The sequence below is a fragment of the Haematobia irritans genome, chromosome 2, assembly GCF_050003625.1.
Source record: "Haematobia irritans isolate KBUSLIRL chromosome 2, ASM5000362v1, whole genome shotgun sequence".
Lineage (NCBI taxonomy): Eukaryota > Metazoa > Arthropoda > Insecta > Diptera > Muscidae > Haematobia > Haematobia irritans.
In genome coordinates this window covers 208,444,603-208,469,927 of record NC_134398.1, presented here as the reverse complement: position 1 = coordinate 208,469,927, position 25,325 = coordinate 208,444,603, and the positions used below count along the sequence as shown (strand labels likewise).

The 25,325-nt window shown below is 31.3% G+C and overlaps 1 protein-coding gene across 1 annotated transcript in view; it reads left to right on the top strand.

Moving 5' to 3' along the window:
• The window catches only part of rdo (leucine-rich repeat domain-containing protein reduced ocelli), a 400,748-nt gene that overhangs the window by 300,561 nt on the left and 74,862 nt on the right, over window positions 1-25,325 (top strand). Inside the window, exons 3-9 of the mRNA XM_075297349.1 lie at window positions 4,449-4,584; window positions 10,364-10,561; window positions 19,569-19,696; window positions 20,119-20,262; window positions 20,405-20,509; window positions 20,656-20,782; window positions 21,141-21,337. Coding sequence (XP_075153464.1) covers window positions 4,449-4,584; window positions 10,364-10,561; window positions 19,569-19,696; window positions 20,119-20,262; window positions 20,405-20,509; window positions 20,656-20,782; window positions 21,141-21,337 — 1,035 coding nt within the window. The remainder of the gene's footprint in view (window positions 1-4,448; window positions 4,585-10,363; window positions 10,562-19,568; window positions 19,697-20,118; window positions 20,263-20,404; window positions 20,510-20,655; window positions 20,783-21,140; window positions 21,338-25,325) is intronic.

The following is a 25,325-nucleotide window of genomic DNA, read 5'->3' as shown; positions in this document are numbered from 1 at the left end:
TTTCACCACGACCCAGAATATATATACTTTATGGGGCCTTAGATCAATATTTCGACGTGTTACAAACGGAATGACAAAGTTAATATACCCGCCATCCTATGGTGGAGGGTCCATACGTGGTATATATTAAATCAAAAGAGATCGATTAAATACGTATATAATTCAGTTTGAAAAAATGTTCTATAAAAATAAAATTTTGACAAAATTTTCTATAGAAATGAAATTTTGACAAAATTTTCTATAGAAATAAAATTTTGACAAAATTTTCTATAGCAATAAAATTCTGACAAAATTTTCTATAGAAATAAAATTTTGACAAAATTTTCTATAGAAATAAAATTTTGGTAGATTATTTTTGGCTCGAGTGGCAACCATGATTATGAACCGATAGGACCAATTTTTGTGTGATTGAAGATCGGCTATATATAACTATATAGACCGATATGGACCAATTTTGGTATGGTTGGTAGCGGCCATATACCAACACCACGTTCCAAATTTGAACCGGATCGGATGTATTTTGCTTGTCCAAGAGGTTCCGGATGTCAAATCTGGAGAACGGTTTATATGGGGGCTATATATAATTATTGACTGATATGGACCAATTCTGGTACGGTTGTTAGAGACCATATACTAACACCATGTTCCACATTTCAACCGGATCGAATGAAATATGCTTCTCTTAGAGGCTCCGCAAGCCAAATCTGGGGATCGGTTTATATGGGGGCTATATATAATTGTGAACCGATGTGGACCAATTTTTGAATGCATGTTGGAGGCCATATACCAACATCATGTACCAAATTTCAGGCGGATCAGATGAAATTTGTTTCTCTTTGAGGCTCCGCCAGCCAAATCTGGGGATCGGTTTATATGGGGGCTATATATAATTATGGACCGATGTGAACCAATTTTAGAATGGTTTTTAGAGACCATATGCCAACACCATGTACCAAATTTAAGGTGGATCGGATGAAATTTGCTTCTCTTAGAGGCTCCGCAAGCCAAATCTGGGGATCGGTTTATATGGGGCTATATATAATTATGGACCGATGTGGACCAATTTTTGCATGGTTGTTAGAGACCATATACTAACACCATGTACCAAATTTCAACCAGATCGGATGAAATTTGCTTCTCTTAGAGGCCTCGCAAGCCAAATAGGGGGATCATTTTATATGGAGGCTATATATAATTATGGACCGATGTGGACCAATTTTTGCATGTTTGTTAGAGACCATATACTAACACCATGTACCAAATTTCAACCAGATCGGATGAAATTTGCTTTTGTTTGATGCTCCATAAGCCAAATTTGGGGATCGGTTTATATGGGGGCTATATATAATTATGGACCGATGTGGACCAATTTATGTACGATTGTTAGAGGCTATATACTAACACCATGTATTAAATTTCAACCGGATGGGATGAATTTTGATCCTCCAAGAGGCTCCGCTAGCCAAATCTGAGCATCGGTTTATATGGGGGCTATACGTAGAAGTGCTCCGATATGGCCCATTTACAATACCGTCCGACCTACATCAATAACAACTATTTGTGCCAATTTTCAAGTCGATAGCTTGTTTCGTTCGGAAGTTAGCGTGATTTCAACAAACTCACGGACGGACGGACATACTTAGATCGACTCAGAATTTCACCACGGCCCAGAATATATATACTTTATGGGGTCTTAGAGCAATATTTCGATGTGTTACAAACGGAATGACAAAGTTAATACACCACCGTGGTGCAATGGTTAGCATGCCCGCCTTGCATACACAAGGTCGTGGGTTCGATTCCTGCTACGACCGAACACCAAAAAGTTTTTCAGCGGTGGATTATCCCTCCTCAGTAATGCTGGTGACATTTCTGAGGGTTTCAAAGCTTCTCTAAGTGGTTTCACCACAATGTGGAACGCCGTTCGGACTCGGCTATAAAAAGGAGGTCCCTTGTCATTGAGCTTAATATGGAATCGGGCAGCACTCAGTGATAAGAGAGAAGTTCACCAATGTGGTATCACAATGGACTGAATAGTCTAAGTGAGCCTGATACATCGGGCTGCCACATAACCTAACCTAACCTAATACACCCTTCCATCCTATGGTGGAGGGTATAACAACAAATTGGAGATTTCTCTAAAAAATCCCTATAAATTCTGAATTTGTCCCAAAGTTCGATTAAGTTCAAATTTTCTACTAAACTTCTAATTTCTATGAATTTTTCAAAAAAAAAAAAAATTAATTCAATTAATTTTTTAATGAAAATTCCAACAAATCTCTCTCTGTCCTATGAAATTTCGAATAAGCAAAATTTTTCTATGAAATTTCGATTAAATGTGAATCCTGTAACACTATGTTAAAAAAAAAAAATACTTTTATATACAATTTTTTATTGATCCACCCCTAGGCATATTTGTCATAGTATACTCTCAAAAAAATAAAGATAAAATGACTTGAAAAATATGTGTAAAATGAAATGTGAAAAGAGACTGATTTTTTTCGATCAATGATTCGATACAGACGACAAAAAATGTGAAACTTAATCTTGAATCGTTAAAGGCATTAATATTTTTCGAAATAGACCAAATCCCATGCAGACATTACTTCTTTGGAGGTATAGAGTGTCATGCTTGTGGCAGCGGGGGAAATGTACAGAAAATTTGTCTATAATTGTTAGTCGCAAATGATAATGAGCCTTGGGTAAAGATTCAGTTTTACGATAAGGCAAATAAAACTTACCAAAATTTAAAGGACATGTTTCCGTTTTTTTTTTTTTTTTTTTTTTTTTGGAAGACTCATTTAAGACTCATATTAAGATGTAAAAGACAGATAAGACTGAAAGTTATAAAGAGGCATTTTAAATTTTTTTGATTTGTGTTATGGATTTGTTTATCAAATTTTACACTCAGGCTTCGAATTATTGCTTTTAATGGAGGAATTAAATACATTAACAAAATTTTATGGCGATTTATTTTATGGATATTTATTAGTAAAATAATTTCTCTGTGAAATTATTTCGTTGGCTTAATTTAAGTGAAATTTTGGGAGCCACCGTGGTGCAATGGTTAGCATGCCCACCTTGCAAGGTCGTGGGTTCGATTCCTGCTTCGACCGAACACCAAAAAGTTTTTTTCAGCGGCGGATTATCCCACCTCAGTAATGCTAGTGACATTTCTCAGGATTTCAAAACTTCTCTGAGTGGTTTCACTGCAATGTGAAACGCCATTCGGATTCGGCTATAAAAAGGAGGTCCGTTGTCATTGTGCTTAACATGGAATCGGCCAGCACTCAGTGATAAGAGAGAAGTTCACCAATGTGGTACCACAATGGACTGAATAGTCTAAATGAGCCTGATACATCGGGCTGCCACATAACCTAACCTAACTAAAATTTTCTTCTTGTTACATCTTAAAATATTGTCTTTTTATTTCTTTTCATATTGTTACCGAAAAATTTAATTGTCATAATTCTACTAAAGCCATTAATGGCAACTTTAATTGCCTTCTAATTAATTTACAATGTCCTTCCAAATTTATGTTCTTGAGGACAGCAAAAAACATATATACTCATTAACATCAGTTGAGGCATTTAAATATTCATGGGCGGGGAGCAAAAAGGGGTTTCAAATTAAATTATGTTGTTATTAATATTAATTAAAATGTATTAAAAAAAAAAAAAACAATATCAACTCCACTAACAATAACAATTTCATACAATCTACCCAAGCCCTTTTTAGGGTAGATAATGTATAGTAAGTGAGAAAAAGACAGAGAGAGATAGCGATATACCTTAATTGATGTAATTATAGACAAATAACAAAGAAAAAACAACAACAATAACAAATAACAAGGTAAATTATTAAAAGGACATTAAAATTTTATAATAAGGTTTACATTTGCAAAATGGTGACCTGTCAATTGTTCTACATAAATTAATTACACAAAGTTGAATTTTTATCAGAATTGAAAGCTTTAAATCAGCAGAATTTGTGTAAAATTCAAGTATGACAACAATGGATGGAATATTCATTGTTTATAATGAGCCAACAACAGAAATCAATTATTAAATATTTAATTGGGTATTTGGAATTTTAATTTTTGAGAAAATAACAAAGCTGCTTGAAGTGAGTTTTATTTTTAATTGAAATTAAATAAAATGAATTTAAATATGACGGAGTCTTTGATATATCGAAAAATGTTGAAACTAAATTAAAATGTCCCATACCATAATAATGACAAAATTGTTGGACAACTTGATTCATACAAATTTCTTTTGAGAAATAAATCGCAAAAAATATATATTTTTATTAAAATTATTTTAAATATATATTTTTCTAGTACAGATTTATAAAAACAATTGGTATTAAATTTACAAAAATAAATGGTATTTAATTTAATACCCCAAAAATTTAATTACATCTATTTTTTTCTTGATTTCTTTTTGCAGATGTGGGTAAAGTGGTTTATACTTTGCCTGATGGCAATGCTATTCCTGCTGGCCCATGGTAGTGAAAGAAAATGTCCAGTGGAGTGTACATGCGGTCTGGATGATGAAAGGCGTTTTCAAACAATATGCACAAAAGGTAAAATCGAAGAAGCAGAAAAAAACATAAAACTTCAATTATCTGTAAAAATCCCCCCAAAAAATGAACTAGAATGATAAACAATAATAAAATAGCAACAAATTAAGACATTAAACTTAAGAAATTACAAACGGAAACGGAACTGTCTATTGTTCGCACGCTCATACACAAAAGCCATTAAAATATTTCAAAATGAAAGGTGGTGTGGAAATAATGCCGGAAATCATTTAAAGGTGTTGATATGTGAGCGTATGTGTGTGTGTCTGGTTGTTTTTAGTGAGAACATTTTCTCGTTGCCATGTTCTCTTTCCTTTCAATTGCTGTTACAAATTTCCTGCAAAAAAATGTAAATGTTAATTTCATTCTTCCTTTGGGTGGATAAACTTCACAAAAAAAGGTGTAAAACTGTGAGGCAATGGTGGTTTATTGTAATTTTTGTATGGGTTGCGAATTTTGGGATTTATTTAGATGTATTATTTTTATACCCTCCACCATAGCACTATGGGCGGAAATTGAAAATTTGCGGCAAAAATTATTTACAATCAATCTAGTATCGCCAAACATGGTATATCGATATATCTTATCAAAATCAAATGTTACCAACCAAAAGGACGTCAATCCCCCTTATTCCAGGTGCGTTACTATAGAGGGGTCGAAATTGTAATTCCACTTGGAATACTATAGAATATACTCTTAGATGGAGTTTAATTTATATTTGCTTATTTTCCTTATTAAGAAAGTGCCTTATCCCCAGAACTTGATGTAAATAGTACAAACCAATTGTCATTTTATTAAATTAATTTTATTAATTAAAATTAAAAAAATATTAACCATCAAAATCACATTCTTCGGTATCTAACACTAATTCCGTCCCTCTGTGTTTGTTGTTCGCAGGATTCCGGTGGCGATTATTAACCGATTTTGATAAAATTTGGTACAACATATTTTCTTGGTCAAAGGAAAAACACGGTTGAATTTGGAAAAAAATGGACCAAAGTTACATATAGCCCCCATATATATGTATCGCCCGATTTAGACCATACTGCGCTTATTTACCACCCGATTGTCTTCAAATTTAACACAAAGTAATTTTTTATAGTACCCTTAAAGTGTGCAAAATTTCATCAAATTCGGTTCAGATTTAGATATAGCTACCATATATATGTATCGCCCGATTTTCCCAAATTTGACTATAAAACCCTTACATTTATTTTAGTATGGGCAAGTTTGGGCAGACAAACTTTACAGCACGTAAAAGTATACTTCCTCACGAACAATATTAAGTAAAAATTTTCATTAACAATAGTTAACATTTCTAGATCTATTCCTCCCAAATATACGTATGTGTTACAATTTTCACATATAAACCGCACTTTTGAATCCATAAATTCAAGTTCAAAAACAAAAATATTTTGTAAAGTCTTTACAACATTTTGAACTACTAAACCTCCTCTTAGAATCTACATTTAAAAGTTTTCTTTATTCACTTTTATTGCGAAGAAAATTAAGCACGAAATTTGTCAATTTTTGTTCGCCTTGATTAAACGCAACTGGCATAAATTTTGGTAAACATTGACAGCCTTTTTCTCCTGAACAGGGTTGCCAAGTTTTAAATTAACTTTCGATTTTTACTATTCAAAATGTTCTATAGTAATTTCAATTGAAATATCCAATAATTTTTCATTTTGAAAATTTGACTTTTTTCCGCTGTTTTGCGATTTCCGCCCATAGTGCATAGGATAGGGGGTATATTAACTTTGTCATTCCGTTTGTAACACATCGAAATATTGCTCTAAGACCCCATAAAGTATATATATTCTGGGTCGTGGTGAAATTCTGAGTCGATCTGAGCATGTCCGTCCGTCCGTCTGTTGAAATCACGCTAACTTCCGAACGAAACAAGCTATCGACTTGAAACTTGGCACAAGTAGTTGTTATTGATGTAGGTCGGATGGTATTGCAAATGGGCCATATCGGTCCACTTTTGCGTATAGCCCCCATATAAACGGACCCCCAAATTTGGCTTGCGATTGCTCTAAGAGAAGCAAGTTTCATCTGATCCGGCTGAAATTTGGTACATGGTGTTAGTATATGGTATCTAACAACCATGCAAAAATTGGTCCATATCGGTCCACTTTTACGTATAGCCCCCATATCAACGGACCTCCAAATTTGGCTTGCGATCGCTCTAAGAGAAGCAAATTTCATCCGATCCGGCTGAAATCTGGTAGATAATGTTAGTATATGGTCTCTAACAACCATGCAAAAATTCGTCCACATCGGTCCATAATTATATATAGACCCCATATAAACCGATCCCCCGATTTGGCTTGCGGAGCCTCTAAGAGAACCAAATTTCATCCGATCCGGCTGAAATTCGGTACATGGTGTTAGTATATGTTCTCTAACAATCATGCAAAAATTCGTCCACATCGGTCCATAATTATATATAGCCCCCATATAAACCGATCCCCCGATTTGGCTTGCGGAGCCTCTAAGAAACGAAAATTTCATCCGATCCGGCTGAAATTTCGTACATGGTGTTGGTATATGTTCTCTAATGACCACGCAAAAATTGGTCCATATCGGTCCATAATTATATATAGCCCCCATATAAATCGATTCCCAGATTTGTCCTCCGGAGTCTCTTGGAGGAGCAAAATTCATCCGATCCGTTTGAAATTTGGAACATGGTGTTAGAATGTGGTCTCTAACAAACACGCAAGAATTGGTCCATATCGGTCCATAATTATATATAGCCTCCATATAAACCGTTCCCCAGATTTGATCTCCGGAGCCTCTTGGAGGAGCAAAATTCATCCGATCCGTTTGAAATTTGCAACGTGGTGTTAGTATAAGTCCGCTAATATCCATGCCAAAATTGGTCGATAACGGTCTATAGTTATATATAGCCGATCCCCAATCACATAAAAATTGGTCCATATCGGTTCATATTCATGGTTGCCACTCGAGCCAAAAATAATCTACCAAAATTTTATTTTTATGGAAAACATTGTCAAAATGTTATTTCTTTAGAAAATTTTGTCAAAATTTTATTTCTATAGAAAATTTTGTAAAAATTTTATTTCTATAGAAAATTTTGTCAAAATTTTATTTCTATAGAAAATTTTTTCCAAATTTTATTTCTATAGAAATTTTTTTCCAAATTTTACTTCTATAGAAAATGTTGTCAAAATTTTATTTTGTCAAAATTTTATTTCTATAGAAACTTTAAACTTAATTATATACGTATTTAATCGGCCTTTTTTAGTTTAATATATACTACGTATGGACTACCTTGTAATTTAGAAGACGGTGTTAGGAAGTTTTAAGATACCTTGCCATCGGCAGTGTTACCGCAACCCAAGTAATTCGATTGTGGATGACAGTCATCAGTAGAAGTTTTTACGTACATGGTGGAGGGTACATAAGCTTCGGCCTGGCGAACTTACGGCCGTATATACTTGTTTGACACTAAGAAAATCCACATGATCTATCTTTCCAATATTGAAAAATTAGATGGATACTATCGATATCGATAGGGAGCCACCGTGGTGCAATGGTTAGCATACCCGCCTTGCATATACAAGGTCGTGGGTTCGATTCCTGCTTCGACCGCACACCAAAAAGTTTTTCAGCGATGGATTATCCCACCTCAGTAATGCTGGTTACATTTCTGAGGGTTTCAAAGCTTCTCTAAGTGGTTTCACTGCAATGTGGAACGCCGTTCGGCTATAAAAAGGAGGTCCCTTGTCATTGAGCTTAACATGGAATCGGGCAGCACTCAGTGATAAGAGAGAATTTCACCAATGTGGTATCACAATGGACTGAATAGTCTAAGTGAGCCTGATACATCGGGCTGCCACCTAACCTAACCTAACCTAACCTATCGATATGGATCGACCCGACAAAATTTCGAACCGAGTACAAAAGTAGCTATACTAAAATCTCGCCCTACGAAGATATTGTCGGAAATAAAAAAGAAATAAAGACCTCCCTCTCTTGATACATGAGGTAAAGTTAAAAATACTTGACCTTCATAAATATCTGATAGCGACGAAAGACCATATGAGAACCAAACAAGGAGCTGCCTATGTAAGGTTAACCGACGGACCATAATTCGTAACCACTCCCAAAAAATCAAAATTTCAATGAAAATCCTCGAAAAATTGAATTTATTTTGGCCATATCTCCTTAAATATGTGTCCAAGATTGAAAAGGACCTTAATTCGTGACCTTTCCCAAACAATCAACATTCTTATGAAAATCCTCGAAAAAATCAAATTTTTTATGAAAAATTTATTTTGGCTATATTTCCTTAAATATGTGTCTTACAACGAAAAGAAATTTAATTGGTGACTACCCCTAAAAAATCAAAATTTGGATGAAAATCCTCCAAAAATTCAAAACTGAAATTTTTATATGAAAACTTTTTTTTTTTGCCATATCTCCTTAAATATGCGTTCTTGAGCGAAAAGGACCTTAATTTGCGATCTCTCCCAAAAAAAAATCTGCAAAAAATACAAAACTGATATTTTATATGAATTTACTTTGGTCATATCTCCTTAAATATGCGTCCTAGAGCGAAAGGAACCTCAATACATGACCACCCCCAAAAAATCCAAATTTGGATGAAAATTTAAATTTTTTATGAAAAACTTATTTTGGCTATATCTCCTTAAATATGCGTCCTAGAGGGAAAAGAACCTTAATTCTTGACCTATCCAAAAAATTAAAATTTCGATGAAAATGTTCAAAAATAAAAAAAAAAAAATGAATATGAAAATTTTATTTTGACTATATCTCCTTAAATATGCGTCTTACAACGAAAAGAAACTTAATTCGTGACCACCCCCAAAAACTCAAAAATTCAGACTTCAAACGAACTGTTTATGGAACAACTTCCATTTTTTTTTTCTATATACAAAAAAATATTTTTTGTCTTCAATCACGAAATTAATTGATCCAATTAATTTTTAATTGAAATGTCTTCAATGACAGAAATGATAGTACCAATTAAAAAATTAATTGATCCGATTAAAAAATTAATTGATACTATTAATTTTTATTTCAATTAAATAAATTTTTGAATCAATTAAAATTTTTATTGAATATTTTTTAACACTTTCACTACCGATGTCCACTTAGAAGGACATTCGAAAAAGACTCCAAAATCTATAATTCCACTTAGTTTCGATTTATTTCTCGATGTTATTTTAAAGTTGAGGTTTTAATATAAATAAGCTATAAATATTTTCCATATTGGTGAGGTGTAAAACACATTTTTATAAACTTCTTTAGCAATAAACGAAAAATACGAAAATTTGAGACAATTTTTCTAATGTATGTTTCTAGTAAATGGACATTCATACAAAAACTATAGCTGATACATTTTCAGGTTCTTTTTTGTATTTTTTCTCACACTTTCAAGGATATTATAGGCCAAATATGGCTTATTTTCGTAAGGCCATTTAGTCACAATTCAAGAATCAAGTTTTCAGAACAAGCTCATATAGCTCTTGAAGTAATTGAGGTAGATTTTCAAAATGGCAATTTTTGTTATACATGCTGTTAGTACAAGTAAAAAGAGAAGAAAAGTTAAAGTTTTTAACATTAGGGTTATTTCGGTAGTGAAAGGGTTAAAACTCAATTAAGTCTTTAATTGGAAATATTTTCGTGAAATTTTTTTTCTGTGTAGGATATCATACTCGACTCATCCTGATCGTTTATAACAACTAATACGAATATATATTTATTTTTCTTATATCGTTTCTTCTAGGTGGCCTTACACGATTTCCCGTCGATCACATAGACAAAGATGTTCAGGTGATAATCATACAAGGACCTCGCAACTCTGTTACTATCGGACAATTTCTACGAAATTTTCTTAAATTGGAAGTTATGCGAATAACAGATTCAAATGTGCCTGTCATAGGTCCAGAAAGTTTATGGGGATTGCAGCATTTAAGGATTTTGGGTATGTAATAATAAAACATATAAAATTATATATAGAACAAAAATTTTTAATTTGTTGTACAATTAAAAAACCAATATGGATTTTAATATTGTAATAATAATATTAATTAAGTATATACAACTTTATGTTCTTTTAACACTCAAACGATTACTGAGAAATTATTTTGAAGAAGTATATTTAAACTGGATAAAATGAAATTTGATCTTCCAAGAGGCTCCGCAAGTCAAATTTGGGGATCGATTTATGTGGGTGCTATACCTAAACGTGGTCCGATATGAGCCATTAAATATATTTTAAATAAAATTTTTGTATTGTACATAAGTTTCAGTGCTTCTCCACTATGAGTTTTCGATTTCTATAAAACCATTTTGTTATCCATTCTCATTGCGATTTTATTCTATATCTACTACGATATTGATTACATCCCCATTATCCTTGTCATCAAGTCAAATTGTTGGTGTCTATGTATACAATCTATCCTTCATGATATTGCTTGAGTTTTATGATATTTAAATCTTGAATAAAGTACCACAGCTTAATGCTGCTGTCGTTTTTTCCATTGTATTTTTTTTTTTTTTGTATTCCTAGAATTTATTTTCTATCGAAGGTAATCAGTAGCCATGATGGAATTTTGCATAAATTTACAACAAACAAAAAATCAAATCCCAAAAAAAAAATGCCCACCCAGCAATGAACAAATAAACGAATAATACAAACAACAGCTGGTAATCTATTTGAAATCTAAAGTCAATCATCTAAAAATGAATGCTTTGACGCTTGAGCTATCTCCCTAATAAATAAAGCAAACAAATGTTGATGACACTTGAACAGCAACCAACAAAAAAAAAAACTGAAAATTATTGCTTTTGTTTACAACAAAAGTCAACATTCTCCAAATGATTTTAAATATTCCACATAGCAAAGAAGGCATTTTCCAAAAGAGACTGTCCAAATTGTTTAGTCTTAAGGATAGTCTCAAGTACATGAGGTGATGAGCTGAAGCTATCCAAATATATTATTCAAAATTTTAATAAAAGTCTCCTCTTAAACAAATGTTGTTTAAAATGGAGAAAATAAAAAATTGAATAAATTGAAGGAAATATTGGAAAATATAGACTGTTAAGGCTAGTCTTTATTTCCCAATATTTGGGATCCTTCTATTTGAAGTCAAATATAAAACTGTATTTATTAAACCTCATTTAGTGTACAATACAACATACATTATGGTATAGAAGAATAGAATGGACTAAATAGTATAAGTGAGCCCGAAATAAATGGGGCTGCCATTTTAACCTTGGGGTATATTAAGTAGGTATACTACAAATAATAATAATTATATTGAGGAGATTCTCGTCCATTGTTTGAAATGGGGAATTAATAATACCTATCATTACCTGAAAGAAATTTTCAATAGAAATAAAATTTTGACAAAATTTTCTATAGAAATAAAATTTTGACAACATTTTTTATGGAAATAAAAATTTGACAACATTTTTTATAGAAATAAAATTTTAATAAAATTTTCTATAGAAATGAAATTTTGACAAAATTTTCTAAAGAAATAAAATTAAAAAAAAAATTCTAGAGAAATAAAATTTTCTATAGAAATAAAATTTTGCCAACATATTCTATAGAAATGAAGGGAGCCACCGTTGTGCAATGGCTAGCATGCCCGTCTTGCATACACAAGGTCGTGGGTTCGATTCCTGCTTCGACCGAACACCAAAAAAGTTTTCCAGCGGTGGATTATCCCACCTCAGTAATGCTGGTGACATTTCTGAGGGTTTCAAAGCTTCTCTATTGGTTTCACTGCAATGTGGAACGCCGTTCGGCTATAAAAAAGAGGTCCCTTGTCATTGAGCTTAACATGGAATCGGGCAGCACTCAGTGATAAGAGAGAAGTTCACCAATGTGGTATCACAATGGACTGAATAGTCTAAGTGAGCCTGATACATCGGGCCACCTAACCTAACCTAACCTAACCTAACCCTATAGAAATACAATTTTGACAAAATTTTGCCTAAAGTTTCTTTAGAAATAAAATTTTGACAAAATTTCCTATATAAATAAAATTTTGACAAAATTTTCTATAGAAATAAATAATTGACAAATTTTTTTATAGAAATAAAATTGTGAATTAAATTCCAATAGAGATAAGTTTTGACAAAATTTTGTATAGAAATAAAATTTTAACAAAATTTTCTATAGAAATAAAATTTTGAAAAAATTGTCTATATAAATATAATTTTGAAAATATTTGACATATAAACTCAGAAATGAAACTTTCTATAGAAATAACATTTTGGCAAACTTTTCTGTAGATATTAAAAGTTGACACAATTTTCTATAGAAATAACATTTTGACAAAATTTTCTATAGAAATAAAATTTTGACGAAATCTTCTATAGAAATAAAATTTTAACCAAATTGTTTATAGAAATAAAATTTTGACAAAATTTAACAAATAATAATACCCTGTTCCACAGTGTGGCGTAGGGTATAAAAAAGAAAAAACATGATAAAATTTTCTATAGAAATAAAATTTTGACAAAACTGTCTATAACAATTTTGACAACATTTTCTATAGAAATACAGTCTTGAAAAAATTTTCTATAGAAATAAAATTTTGACAAAATTTTCTATAGGAATAAAATTTTGACAAAATTTTCTATAGGAATAAAATTTTGAATTAAATTCCAATAGAGATATGTTTTGACAAAATTTTCTATAGAAATAAAATGTTAACAGAATTTTCTATATAAATCAAATTTTGGCAAAACTTTCTACACATATATAATTTTGAAAATATTTGACATATACGACACACAGAAATAAAACTTTTTAGAGAAACAAAATTTTGACAAACTTTTCTGTAGATATTAAAAGTTGACACAATTGTCTATAGAAATAAAATTTTGTCAAAACTGTCTACAGATATAAAAAAAATTGACAAAATTTTCTATAGAAATAAAATTTTGACAAACTTTTCTATAGAAATAAAATTTTGACAAAATTTTCTACAAAAATAAAATTTTGACAAAATTTCCTATATAAATAAAATTTTGACAAAATTTTCTATAGAAAGAAAATTTTGACAAATTATGACAAAATTTTCTATAGAAATGAAATTTAATAAGGCTTTCGATAGGAATAAAATTTTAAGAAAATTTTCGATGGAAATAATATTTTGAGGGATTTTTCTATGGAAATAAAATTTTTGCAAAATTTTCTATTAAGATAAAATGTTAGGTAAGGTGTAATGGCAGACTGATATTTAAGGCTCACTTAGACTATGCAGTCCATTGTGATACGAAAGTGATGACTTTTCTCTTATCACTGAGTCTGCCCGATTCTATGTTAAACTCAATGACAAGGGACCTTTTTTTATAATAGCCGAACCCGAACGATAAAATTTTAACAAAATTTTCTATACAAATAAAATTTTGACAAAATTTTCTATAGAAGTACAATTTTGACTAACTTTTCTATGGTTATGTTAGGTTAGGTTAAAGTTGCAACCCGATCTAGATTCAGGCTCACTTAGACTGTTCGGTCCATTGTGATACCACATTAACTAAAAGTACCTATTACATATTAGCACTTCTAGTTTTAGCCGCTGAACCTTCTCCATTATTTTATTTTGTTGAACCAAAAACACTAGCAGACTGCTTAAGTTAAAGTTTTCCAAGTCCGCCAGTAATCTAAACCTAAAATACAGGACATTCACATAAGAGGTGTTTAATTGATTCCTTTTCCCCCGCATCATGACAGCTCATACAATAGTCATTATAGTTCGCGCCAAAAGTTTTTGCAAAATCGCCTATCAGGCAGCCACCCGTTATAGCAAATATCAGGAGTGATATCTGACTTCTCGAGAACGCTAGCAAATCTAGGGTGCTGGTTAAGTTTAAATGTCGTTACAACCCTTGCAATTCTCCCATCGAACATTTGCCATCATGACAGCCTTCTCACGCAGTATGAGCTTGCAGGTAGCCAGGCGCATACCAACAGGTTCTAGTTCCCCTGGAATATGTAAGGTAGTCCCTAGCCTTGCCAAGTCATCCGCTTCGCAGTTCCCCGTTATGTTCCTGTGGCCAGACATCCATATTAGATGAATAATGTGCTGCTCAGCCATCTCATAGAGAGATTTGCGGCAGTCGATGGCTGTTTTCGAGTTAAGGAAAATAGAGTACAAGGATTTTATTGCAGGTTGACTGTATGAGTATATATTTATTAATGCCAACATTTTTGGGAACATTACTTCTCAGCCAATGCGCCACGTCTCTTGTTGCTAATATTTCAGCCTGAAAAACACTACAGTGATTAGGTAATCTTTTCGCTATTCGAAGTTCCAGATCTTTAGAATATACTCCGAAATCCACTTGTCCATCCAATTTGGAGCCATCAGTGTATAAATCTGTATATCGTTTATTCCCCGGGGCAAATTTTAGAATCTGTACTAAATTTCTGGATAACACCCCTTTATATATAGATTTCAAATGAGAGAGATATCGTCTGTAATATTAGGTTAGGTGGCAGCCCGTTGTATCAAGCTCACTTAGACTATTCAGTCCATTGTGATACCACATTGGTGAACTTCTCGCTTATCACTGAGTGCTGCCCGATTCCATGTTAAGCTCAATGACAAGGGACCTCCTTTTTATAGCTGAGTCCGAACGGCGTCCCACATTGCAGTGAAACCACTGCTTTGAAACCCTCAGAACACGCAGAGAAGGAATATGATCGCCTCAACCATGTTTCGAGAGCAAAATGTTATTTTTGGACGGTGACAATGGAACATTTTTGTCGCAAAAATGTTGTTTTCTCGGCAAACATATACATGGTTGCCGAAGTCAGACATATGCTTTTTGAGAAAATAATATGGTTGCCGCAAACATGTTACATGTTCTCCGTCCAAAAATAACATTTTGCTCTCGAAACATGGTTGCGGTGATCATATTCCTTCTCTGCGTGAAATGTCACCAGCATTACTGAGGTGGGACAATCCACCGCTGAAAACTTTTTGGTGTTCGGTCGAAGCAGGAATCGAACCCACGACCTTGTGTATGCAAGGCGGGCATGCTAACCATTGCACCACGGTGGCTCCCACACTCTAAAGAAATACAATTTTAACAAAAGTTTCTACACAAATAAAATTTTGACGAAATTTTCTATAGAAATAAAATTTTGACAAAATTTTCTATAGAAATAAAATTTAAAAAGATTTTCGATAGGAATAACATTTTCACAAAATTTTCTATAGAAATAAAATTTTGACAAAATTTTTTACATAAATAAAATTTTGATAAATTTTTTTATAGAAACAAAATGTTGACAATTTTTTTATAGAAATAAAATTATGAATTAAATTCCAATAGAGATAAGTCTTAACGAAATTTTCTATCGAAACAAAATTTTGACAAAATTTGACAATTAAAAAAAAAAAGAAATAAAATTTTGCCAAATTTTCTATAGAAATAAAATGTTGCCAAATTTTCTATATAAATAAAATTTGACAAAATTGTCTACAGATATATAATTTTGACAACATTTTCTACAGAAATATAATTTTGACCAAATTTTCTATAGAAATATAATTTTGACCAAATTTTTTATAAAAATAAATTTTTGACAAAATTTTCTATAGAAGTAAAATTTTGACAAAATTTGTTATATAAGTATAATTTTGACCAAATTTTTCATAGAAATAAAATTTTGACAAAATTTTCAACATGAATAAAATTTTGATAAATTTTTTATAGAAATAAAATTTTAACAAAATTTTCTATAGAAATAAAATTTTGACAAAATTTTTTACATAAATAAAATTTTGATAAATTTTTTTATAGAAATAAAATGTTGACAATTTTTTTTTTTATAGAAATAAAATTATGAATTAAATTCAAATAGAGATAAGCCCTAACGAAATTTTCTATCGAAACAAAATTTTGACAAAATTTGACAAATAAAAAAAAAAGAAATAAAATATTGCCAAATTTTCTATAGAAATAAAATTTTGCCAAATTTTCTATAGAAATAAAATTTTACAAAATTGTCTACAGATATATAATTTTGACAACATTTTCTACAGAAATATAATTTTGACCAAATTTTCTATAGAAATATAATTTTAATTATATTTGCTTAGTTCGGCTTGAGGTCATGTGAATAAAAACAGATGTTGTTGTTTTTTGAGTTGTATTTTTATATTTAAAATTTTCCAATATTTCGAGACATCTCCGATGCTCATCTTCAGGGAAATTACTTTAAACAAAAAGGAAAAACATTTAACACATTAACAAAAAATATATCATTACATGAAAAACACAGATAATTACATTTAAATTTAAAGAACAGTGAACTTCTTTACAAGGGAGTATATTTACAACTAAAAGCTAATCTGTCTTTCTACATTTTTGTACAATATTTCTATAAATATGTGCACAATGGTCCGTATCAGTCTTAAAATTCATTCGTCTTTCTGCAGGTACATTTATAATATGTAGCATCTCCAGAGTAAATCTCCTTTTATAATTGGTTTCTTGCGTCAAAATATCTACGTCCTTAAAGTTTGGTTTGTGTCCTGTTAAAGTGCAATGTGCTGCAAATGCCGTCTTTTGCTCCAAGGGCTTATCAGTGGCTTTCTGATTCTGAAACTAGACTCTCAGGGCAAAAATCTGATCAGAAAGTCACTGATAAGCCCTTGGAGCAAAAGACGGCACTTGCAGCACATTGCACTTTTGACCAAATTTTTGTCAAGAAGTAAAGTAAAATTTTGACAAAATTTTTTATAGAAATACAATTTTGACAAAATTTTCTACATGAATAAAATCTTGATAACTTTTTTATAGAAATAAAATTTTGACAAATTTTTTTATAGAAATAAAATTTTGAATTAAATTCCAATAGAGATAAGTCTTGACGAAATTTTCTATACAAACAAATTTTGACGAAATTTTTATAGAAATAAAATTTTGACAAATAAAAAAAAAGAAATAAAATTTTGACAAAATTTTCTACACAAATAAAATTTTGACAAAATTAAACAAATAAAAAAAATAGATATAAAATTTTGTCAAAATTGTCTATAGAAATAAAATTTTGACAAAACTGTCTACAGATATATAATTTTGACAAAATTTTCTATAGAAATACAGTTTTGAGAAAATTTTCTATAGAAATATAATTTTGACCAAATTTTCTATAGAAATAAAATATAATAAAATAATAAATATAATAAAATAAATAAAATTTTGATAATTTTTTTTTATACAAGTAAAATTTTCAATTAAATTCCAATAGAGATACATTTTGACGAAATTTTCTATACAAATAAAATTTTGACGAAATTTTTATAGAAATAAAATTTTGACAACATTTGACAAATAAAAAAAAAGAAATAACATTTTGACAAAATTTTCAATAGAAATAAAATTTTGAAAAAACTGTCTACAGATACATAATTTTGACAACATTTTCTATAGAAATATAATTTTGACCAAATTTTCTACAGAAATATAATTTTGACCAAATTTTTTATAGAAATAAAATTTTGAATCAAATTCCAATAGAGATAAGTCTTGACGAAATTTTCTATCGAAACAAAATTTTGACAAAATTTGACAAATAAAAAAAGAGAAAAAAAATTTTGCCAAATTTTCTATAGAAATAAAATTTGACAAAATTGTCTACAGATATATAATTTTGACAACATTTTCTATAGAAATATAATTTTGACCAAATTTTTTATAGCAATAAAATTTTGACAAAATTTTCTATAGAAGTAAAATTTTTACAAAATTTTTTATAGAAATAAAATTTTGACAAAATTTTCTACATGAATATAATTTTGATAACTTTTTTATAGAAATAAAATTTTGACAAATTTTTTTATACAAATAAAATTTTGAATTAAATTCCAATAGAGATAAGTCTTGACGAAATTTTCTATACAAACAAATTTTGACGAAATAATATAAATAAAATTTTGACAAAACTGTCTACAGATATCAAATTTTGACAACATTTTCTATAGAAATATAATTTTGACCAAATTTTCTATAAAAAATATAATTGTGACCAAATTTTTTATAGAAATAAAATTTTGACAAAATATTCTATAGAAATAAAATTTTCATAAAATTTTTTATATAAATAAACTTTTGATAAATTTTTTTATAGAATTAAATTTTTGACAATTTTTTTATAGAAATAAAATTTTGAATTAAATTCCAATAGAGATAAGCCTTGACGAAATTTTCTATAGAAATAAAATTTTGACAAAATTTTTATAGATATAAAATTTTGACAAAATTTGACAAATAAAAAAAAAATAAATAAAATTTTCTATAGAAATAAAATTTTGACAAAATTTTAGAATCTGTACTGAATTTCTAGATTGCAGCTCTTTTGATATAGATTTCAAACGAGACGCATATCGTCTTTAATATAACACTGATTAAGAAAATATTGCAATTTTGTTACAATACCCATTATAAGGGTATAATATAAAATCTGATGGTATAAGTTTTTATAATCTCTATGAAAATAAAACAATTATGCTCTTTTTTATCCCTTTATTCTAATTTATGAAATAAAATCTCAAATGAATTTCTTCCATGTATATCTCACAATTTTCTTTCTTTTCGTCTCATTTCAATTTGTCTTAATAATTGCTACGGAAATGTTCATGGATGAACAACAATTTTACATATTTCAATCGAAATCTGCATGTCTGAATCCTGTAAAATTATAAATGGATATGACCACTGCTTGTGACACAACATAAAACCTCACTCGAACGAATGACGATGACAACGCTGACGATGATGTTGGCTCTGGTCATTTCATATTTGCGGTGCACTTTCCCAAATTCATTGTCATCAACATTCCTTCTGAATGTGGAATATTATCCTTCTCGTCATGGTCATCGTCATCGCCATCATCATGAACATTGTCCTGAATTTTTGCATGTGCGGTCCGGAATTGTGGCCATTGTAAAATACAGATTTCTCCAGAAATAACATTTCGCTGATACAACAGAGCCATTTTCGTGGACAAAATAATTTACTGGAATTGGATTTATCGAAAAATAAAATTATTAACATGGCCAGTTCGGTATTCTGTAATTTAACGGTGAGTAACAACCTGAGATACTTTGGAAATTATTTTTGTTTACAGATTTCTTAATTACTGATTGCTTTTTAAGATAGGGGGGATTATTGGTAAACTTCTTAAGGAGAAAGGAAAATGATATTTAACTGAACAAAGTGCTCAGATAATTTCTGATAGGATTTTCAATAACTCGCTCTGATTGCAAAAGCATTGAAGAAGTATTCAAGGGATTTTGAGGAAAATATTATTTGCTTCTTTTGTAGGGAAGAAATATTTTGAAGTACATATAAGAATATAAAAGTCGAAAATTAATTATTCGACTTTTTTATTCGACCCATTTTGTTTTTTTTTTCTGAAAACAAAACGCTAGTTAAATTTTAATTACCAAAAAAATCTAAGCCATTTTGACCAATTATAATTGCCCGTTTTCCTTTTTATTCCAGGATCTGCGTCGCCTTAATTTGGCTGACAATTCCATTGGTGAGTTGGTTCAGCGAATATTTTTCATGTTGAGCAAGTTGAGATATTTGGATTTAAGTGGTAATCCCTTGCAAGAGCTGCCACCGGATGTCTTCCGCGATGTGCCGGTAAGTTGGGACAATCTATCATTGCCATAACCATCACTTTTAAGTACACACTGATCACCATAATATTGATGGGCAATTGCCTGGGAATTTTTCATCTAATCCTTTTGTCATCTTTTTTCTTTTTGTTCGTTTTGAATTTCAGCAATTGAAAGTATTCAAATGTCGCAACTGTCAATTGAAGAAAATCAATCCTCAACTGTACAATTTATTACCGCAACTAACCGAGCTCGATTTGGGAAGAAATGAGGTATGAAATGTCGAAAAATTCAAATTCTTGAGAGAAAAAAATTGAATGCTTGACTTTTAATGGAAAATATGGGTTTTTGTGTAACTTATTTTTATCCCCATTTTCATTTCGATTTTCTCTTTCTCTCGTGTCTATGGCTTACACAGTTTAAATTTCTTGACAAAGATGAATTTCGTGACATCAAGCATCTGAGAAAACTTTTACTGGATGGCAATCAATTGTCCGTGGTTGTCGATGAACTATTCCGCTCGCAGAAAAGTCTTCAACATTTGGGTAAGTTATGGCATTCCATGAACCAACTGACACCACCGCTACCATTTTCATTACTTGCTTGCAGTTTTTTTTTGTCCCAGTGGTCGACCATAAAGAATGTTGACACAAACTTTTCGCATAAGTAATCATTTTGAGTTTTTAGAGAACTTTTTAAATGATTTTGGGTTTTTTGCTAGTCTTGTTTGGAGTTTTCATTTCTGATGGTTCGGGTTGTGGTTACCATTCAATTTCCATCATACTTTCTTCACAAGATTTTTTTGTTTTTATATCTAAAAACCCTCTTTAGACCACTAACAAAAAAAAAAACCTTTTCCTTACCACATCTTATCGTCTATATTCTTTTTCACTTATTTTTCAGATTTGTCCTACAATCGTTTGGCCAAAGTTCCAAGCGATTCATTTCTTAGTTTGACTAATTTGACTTTTTTGGATTTGTCGTATAACAAATTGGTGCGTTTAGAACCGCAGTCAGTGAAGCGTCTAAGCCATTTGCAAACTCTGAATATAAGTGGCAATGTGCACATGAATCTCCTTGAAATGCGAGAGACATTTGATGTAAGTATAAGCTTAACAGTAAGAAAATGAAATCTAAAAAAAAAAATCTAAAAAGTCACACCATAATCATTAAGCGTGAGTTGCGGGAATATGGGCAATTCCAGGAGAAATTGAAATATGTAGGCCAAAAAACTGTAAGAATTGTTTGAGGAAAAATATTTATTTATTTATTTTCCATACTAAAATTGAAATTGAAAGATTAAAACACTACAGAAAACAGAAAAAAGCAAACTATTTTGTAACAAGAATGAACTACGTCGTCCGAATTAAACTAAATTACAAAAAACACAAAACATTGCATACTTTAAGGAGTAACAAGAACATACGGCCATAAGAGCGTTCAGGCCGAATCATATGTCCCTTGCACTATGGAATGCATAGAAAGTTCTTCTAAAGACTGTCATCCGCTATCAAATTACTTTGGTTGGTTGAAATTGGCTTTTCCAGGAGCATCAATAAGTAAAATCTAAGGATCAGTTTATATGGGGGCTATAAATAAGTATTTTACCATATGGATCAATTTTTGGCCGGTAGTAAGAGGGCATAGACTAACGTCACGTATCATATTTCGTGGGATGAAAAATGCACCTCATGGAAGCTCTGAAGGTGCCATATCTGGGGATCGGTTTACAGGGGGTTGATGATCTACTGAAATTGTGCACATATTCGTTTCTTTAATCTGCAGGCAGGTCTATGGATAAGATAGACAAGGTTGAGATATTTTACACCCTCCATAAAAAGCTTTATCTGAATTTTATTTCTTAAGGCTCCAGATGGCATAGTTTTATACGATCGACCTAAACCTTGGAATTTCGTGTTTTTTTATAATCTGCGCCTCAATGCGGAACAGTCCAGCAAAAACAAGTATATATGGCCGTAAGTTCGGCCAGGCCGAATCTTATGTACCCTCCACCATGGACTGCGTAGAAACTTCTACGAAAGATTGACATCCACAATCGAATTACATGGGTTGTGGTATCATAAATCGTTTTCTAAATTGTGAGTTAGTCCATACGTGGTATATATTAGACAAAAAAGTTATGTATAGGTAAGTCTACAAATAATTACGAATCGATATGGACTTTTTGCACGATACGTAGAGAGACAGAATTGAAATATGGGGGTCGTTTATATGGGGGCTATATACAATTATGAACTTGATATGGACCAATTTTTGTGTGATTGGGGATCGATTTATCTGAGGGCTATATATATATATATATATATATATATATATATATATATATATATATATATATATATATATATATATATATATATATATATATATATATATATATATATATATATATATATATATATATATATATATATATATATATATATATATATATATATATATATATATATATATATATATATATATATATATATATATATATATATATATATATATATATATATATATATAGGTTAAAGGTTAAAGGTTAAAGTGGCAGCCCGATTAAGATTCAGTCTAAGTGAGCCTGAATCTTATATATATATATATATATATATATATATATATATATATATATATATATATATATATATATATATATATATATATATATATATATATATATATATATATATATATATATATATATATATATATATATATATATATATATATATATATATATATATATATATATATATATATATATATATATATATATATATATATATATATATATATATATATATATATATATATATATATATATATATATATATATATATCTGGTGATTGGTTTATATGGGGTCTATATATAATTATGGACAGATGTGGACCAATTTTTGCATGGTCATTAGAGACCATCTGCTAAGACCATGTACCAAATTTCAGCCCGATCGGATGAAATTTGCTTCTCTTAGAGGCTCCGCAAGCAAAATCGGTTTATATGGACCGATGTGAACCAATTTTTGCATGGTTATTAGAGACCGTATACCAACACCTTGTACCAAATTTCAGCAGAATCGGATGAAATTTGCTTCTCTTAGAGGGTCTGCAAGCCAAATTTGGGGGTCCATTTATATGGGGGATATACGTAAAAATGGACCGATATGGCCCATTTGCAGTACCATCCGACCTACCTTCAATAACAACTGCTTGTGCCAAGTTTCAAGTCGATAGCTTGTTTCGTTCGGAATGAGTGTGATTTCAACAGACGGACGGACGGACATGCTTAGATCGACTCAGAATTTCACCACGACCCTGAATATATGGGTCCACGACCCAGGGTTATGGGACCCAGGGTTATGGGACCCAGGGTTATGGGACCCAGGGTTATGGGGTCTAAGAGCAATATTTCGATGTGTTACAAACGGAATGACAAAGTTAATATACCCCCCATCCTATGGTGGAGGGTATAAAAATTAATGCTTTCCAAAAATCATCATCATGCGAAAATTGGCCCACATCGGTCCAAATTATAGCTTGCGGAGCCTCTAAGAGAAGCAAATTTCATCCGATCCGGCTGAAATTTGGTACATGGTGTTAGTAAAGGGTGATTCTTTTGAGGTTAGGATTTTCATACATTAGTATTTGACAGATCACGTGGGATTTCAGACATGGTGTCAAAGAGAAAGATGCTCAGTATGCTTTGACATTTCATCATGAATAGACTTACTAACGAGCCACAACGTCGGATTTTCAGTGAATGGGCCCTAGAAAAGTTGGCAGAAAATCCGCTTTTTTATCGACAAATTTTGTTCAGCGATGAGGCTCATTTCTGGTTGAATGGCTACGTAAATAAGCAAAATTGCCGCATTTGGAGTGAAGAGCAACCAGAAGCCGTTCAAGAACTGCCCATGCATCCCGAAAAATGCACTGTTTGGTGTGGTTTGTACGCTGGTGGAATCATTGGACCGTATTTTTTCAAAGATGCTGTTGGACGCAACGTTACGGTGAATGGCGATCGCTATCGTTCGATGCTAACAAACTTTTTGTTGCCAAAAATGGAAGAACTGAACTTGGTTGACATGTGGTTTCAACAAGATGGCGCTACATGCCACACAGCTCGCGATTCTATGGCCATTTTGAGGGAAAACTTCGGAGAACAATTCATCTCAAGAAATGGACCGGTAAGTTGGCCACCAAGATCATGCGATTTGACGCCTTTAGACTATTTTTTGTGGGGCTACGTCAAGTCTAAAGTCTACAGAAATAAGCCAGCAACTATTCCAGCTTTGGAAGACAACATTTCCGAAGAAATTCGGGCTATTCCGGCCGAAATGCTCGAAAAAGTTGCCCAAAATTGGACTTTCCGAATGGACCACCTAAGACGCAGCCGCGGTCAACATTTAAATGAAATTATCTTCAAAAAGTAAATGTCATGGACCAATCTAACGTTTCAAATAAAGAACCGATGAGATTTTGCAAATTTTATGCGTTTTAAAAAAAAAAAAAAGTTATCAAGCTCTTAACAAATCACCCTTTATATGGTATCTAACAACCATGCAAAAATTAGTCCATATCGGTCCATAATTATATATAGCCACCATATAAACCGATCCCCAGGTTTGACCTACGGAGCCTCCTGGAACACCAAAATTCATCTGATTCAGTTTAAATTTGGTACGTGGTGTTAATATATGGCCTCAAACTCCCATGCAAAAATTGGTCGATATCGGTCTATAATTATATATAGGCCCCATATAAACCGATCCCCAGGTTTGACCTCCAGAGTCCCTTCGAAGATCAAAATTCTTCCCATTCGGTTGAAATTTGGTACGTGATGTTAGTATATGGTATCCAACAACCATGTAGGAATTGGTTCCTATCAGTCAATAATTATATATAGCTCCCATATAAACCCATCCCCAGATTTGACCTCTGGTGCCTTTTGGAGAAGCAAAATTCATCCGATCTGCTTGAAATTTGGTACGTGGTGATAGTATATGATATTTAACAAATATGCCAAAAGTGGTCCATATCAGTCCATAATCATACATAGCCCCATATAAACCGATCTCGATATTT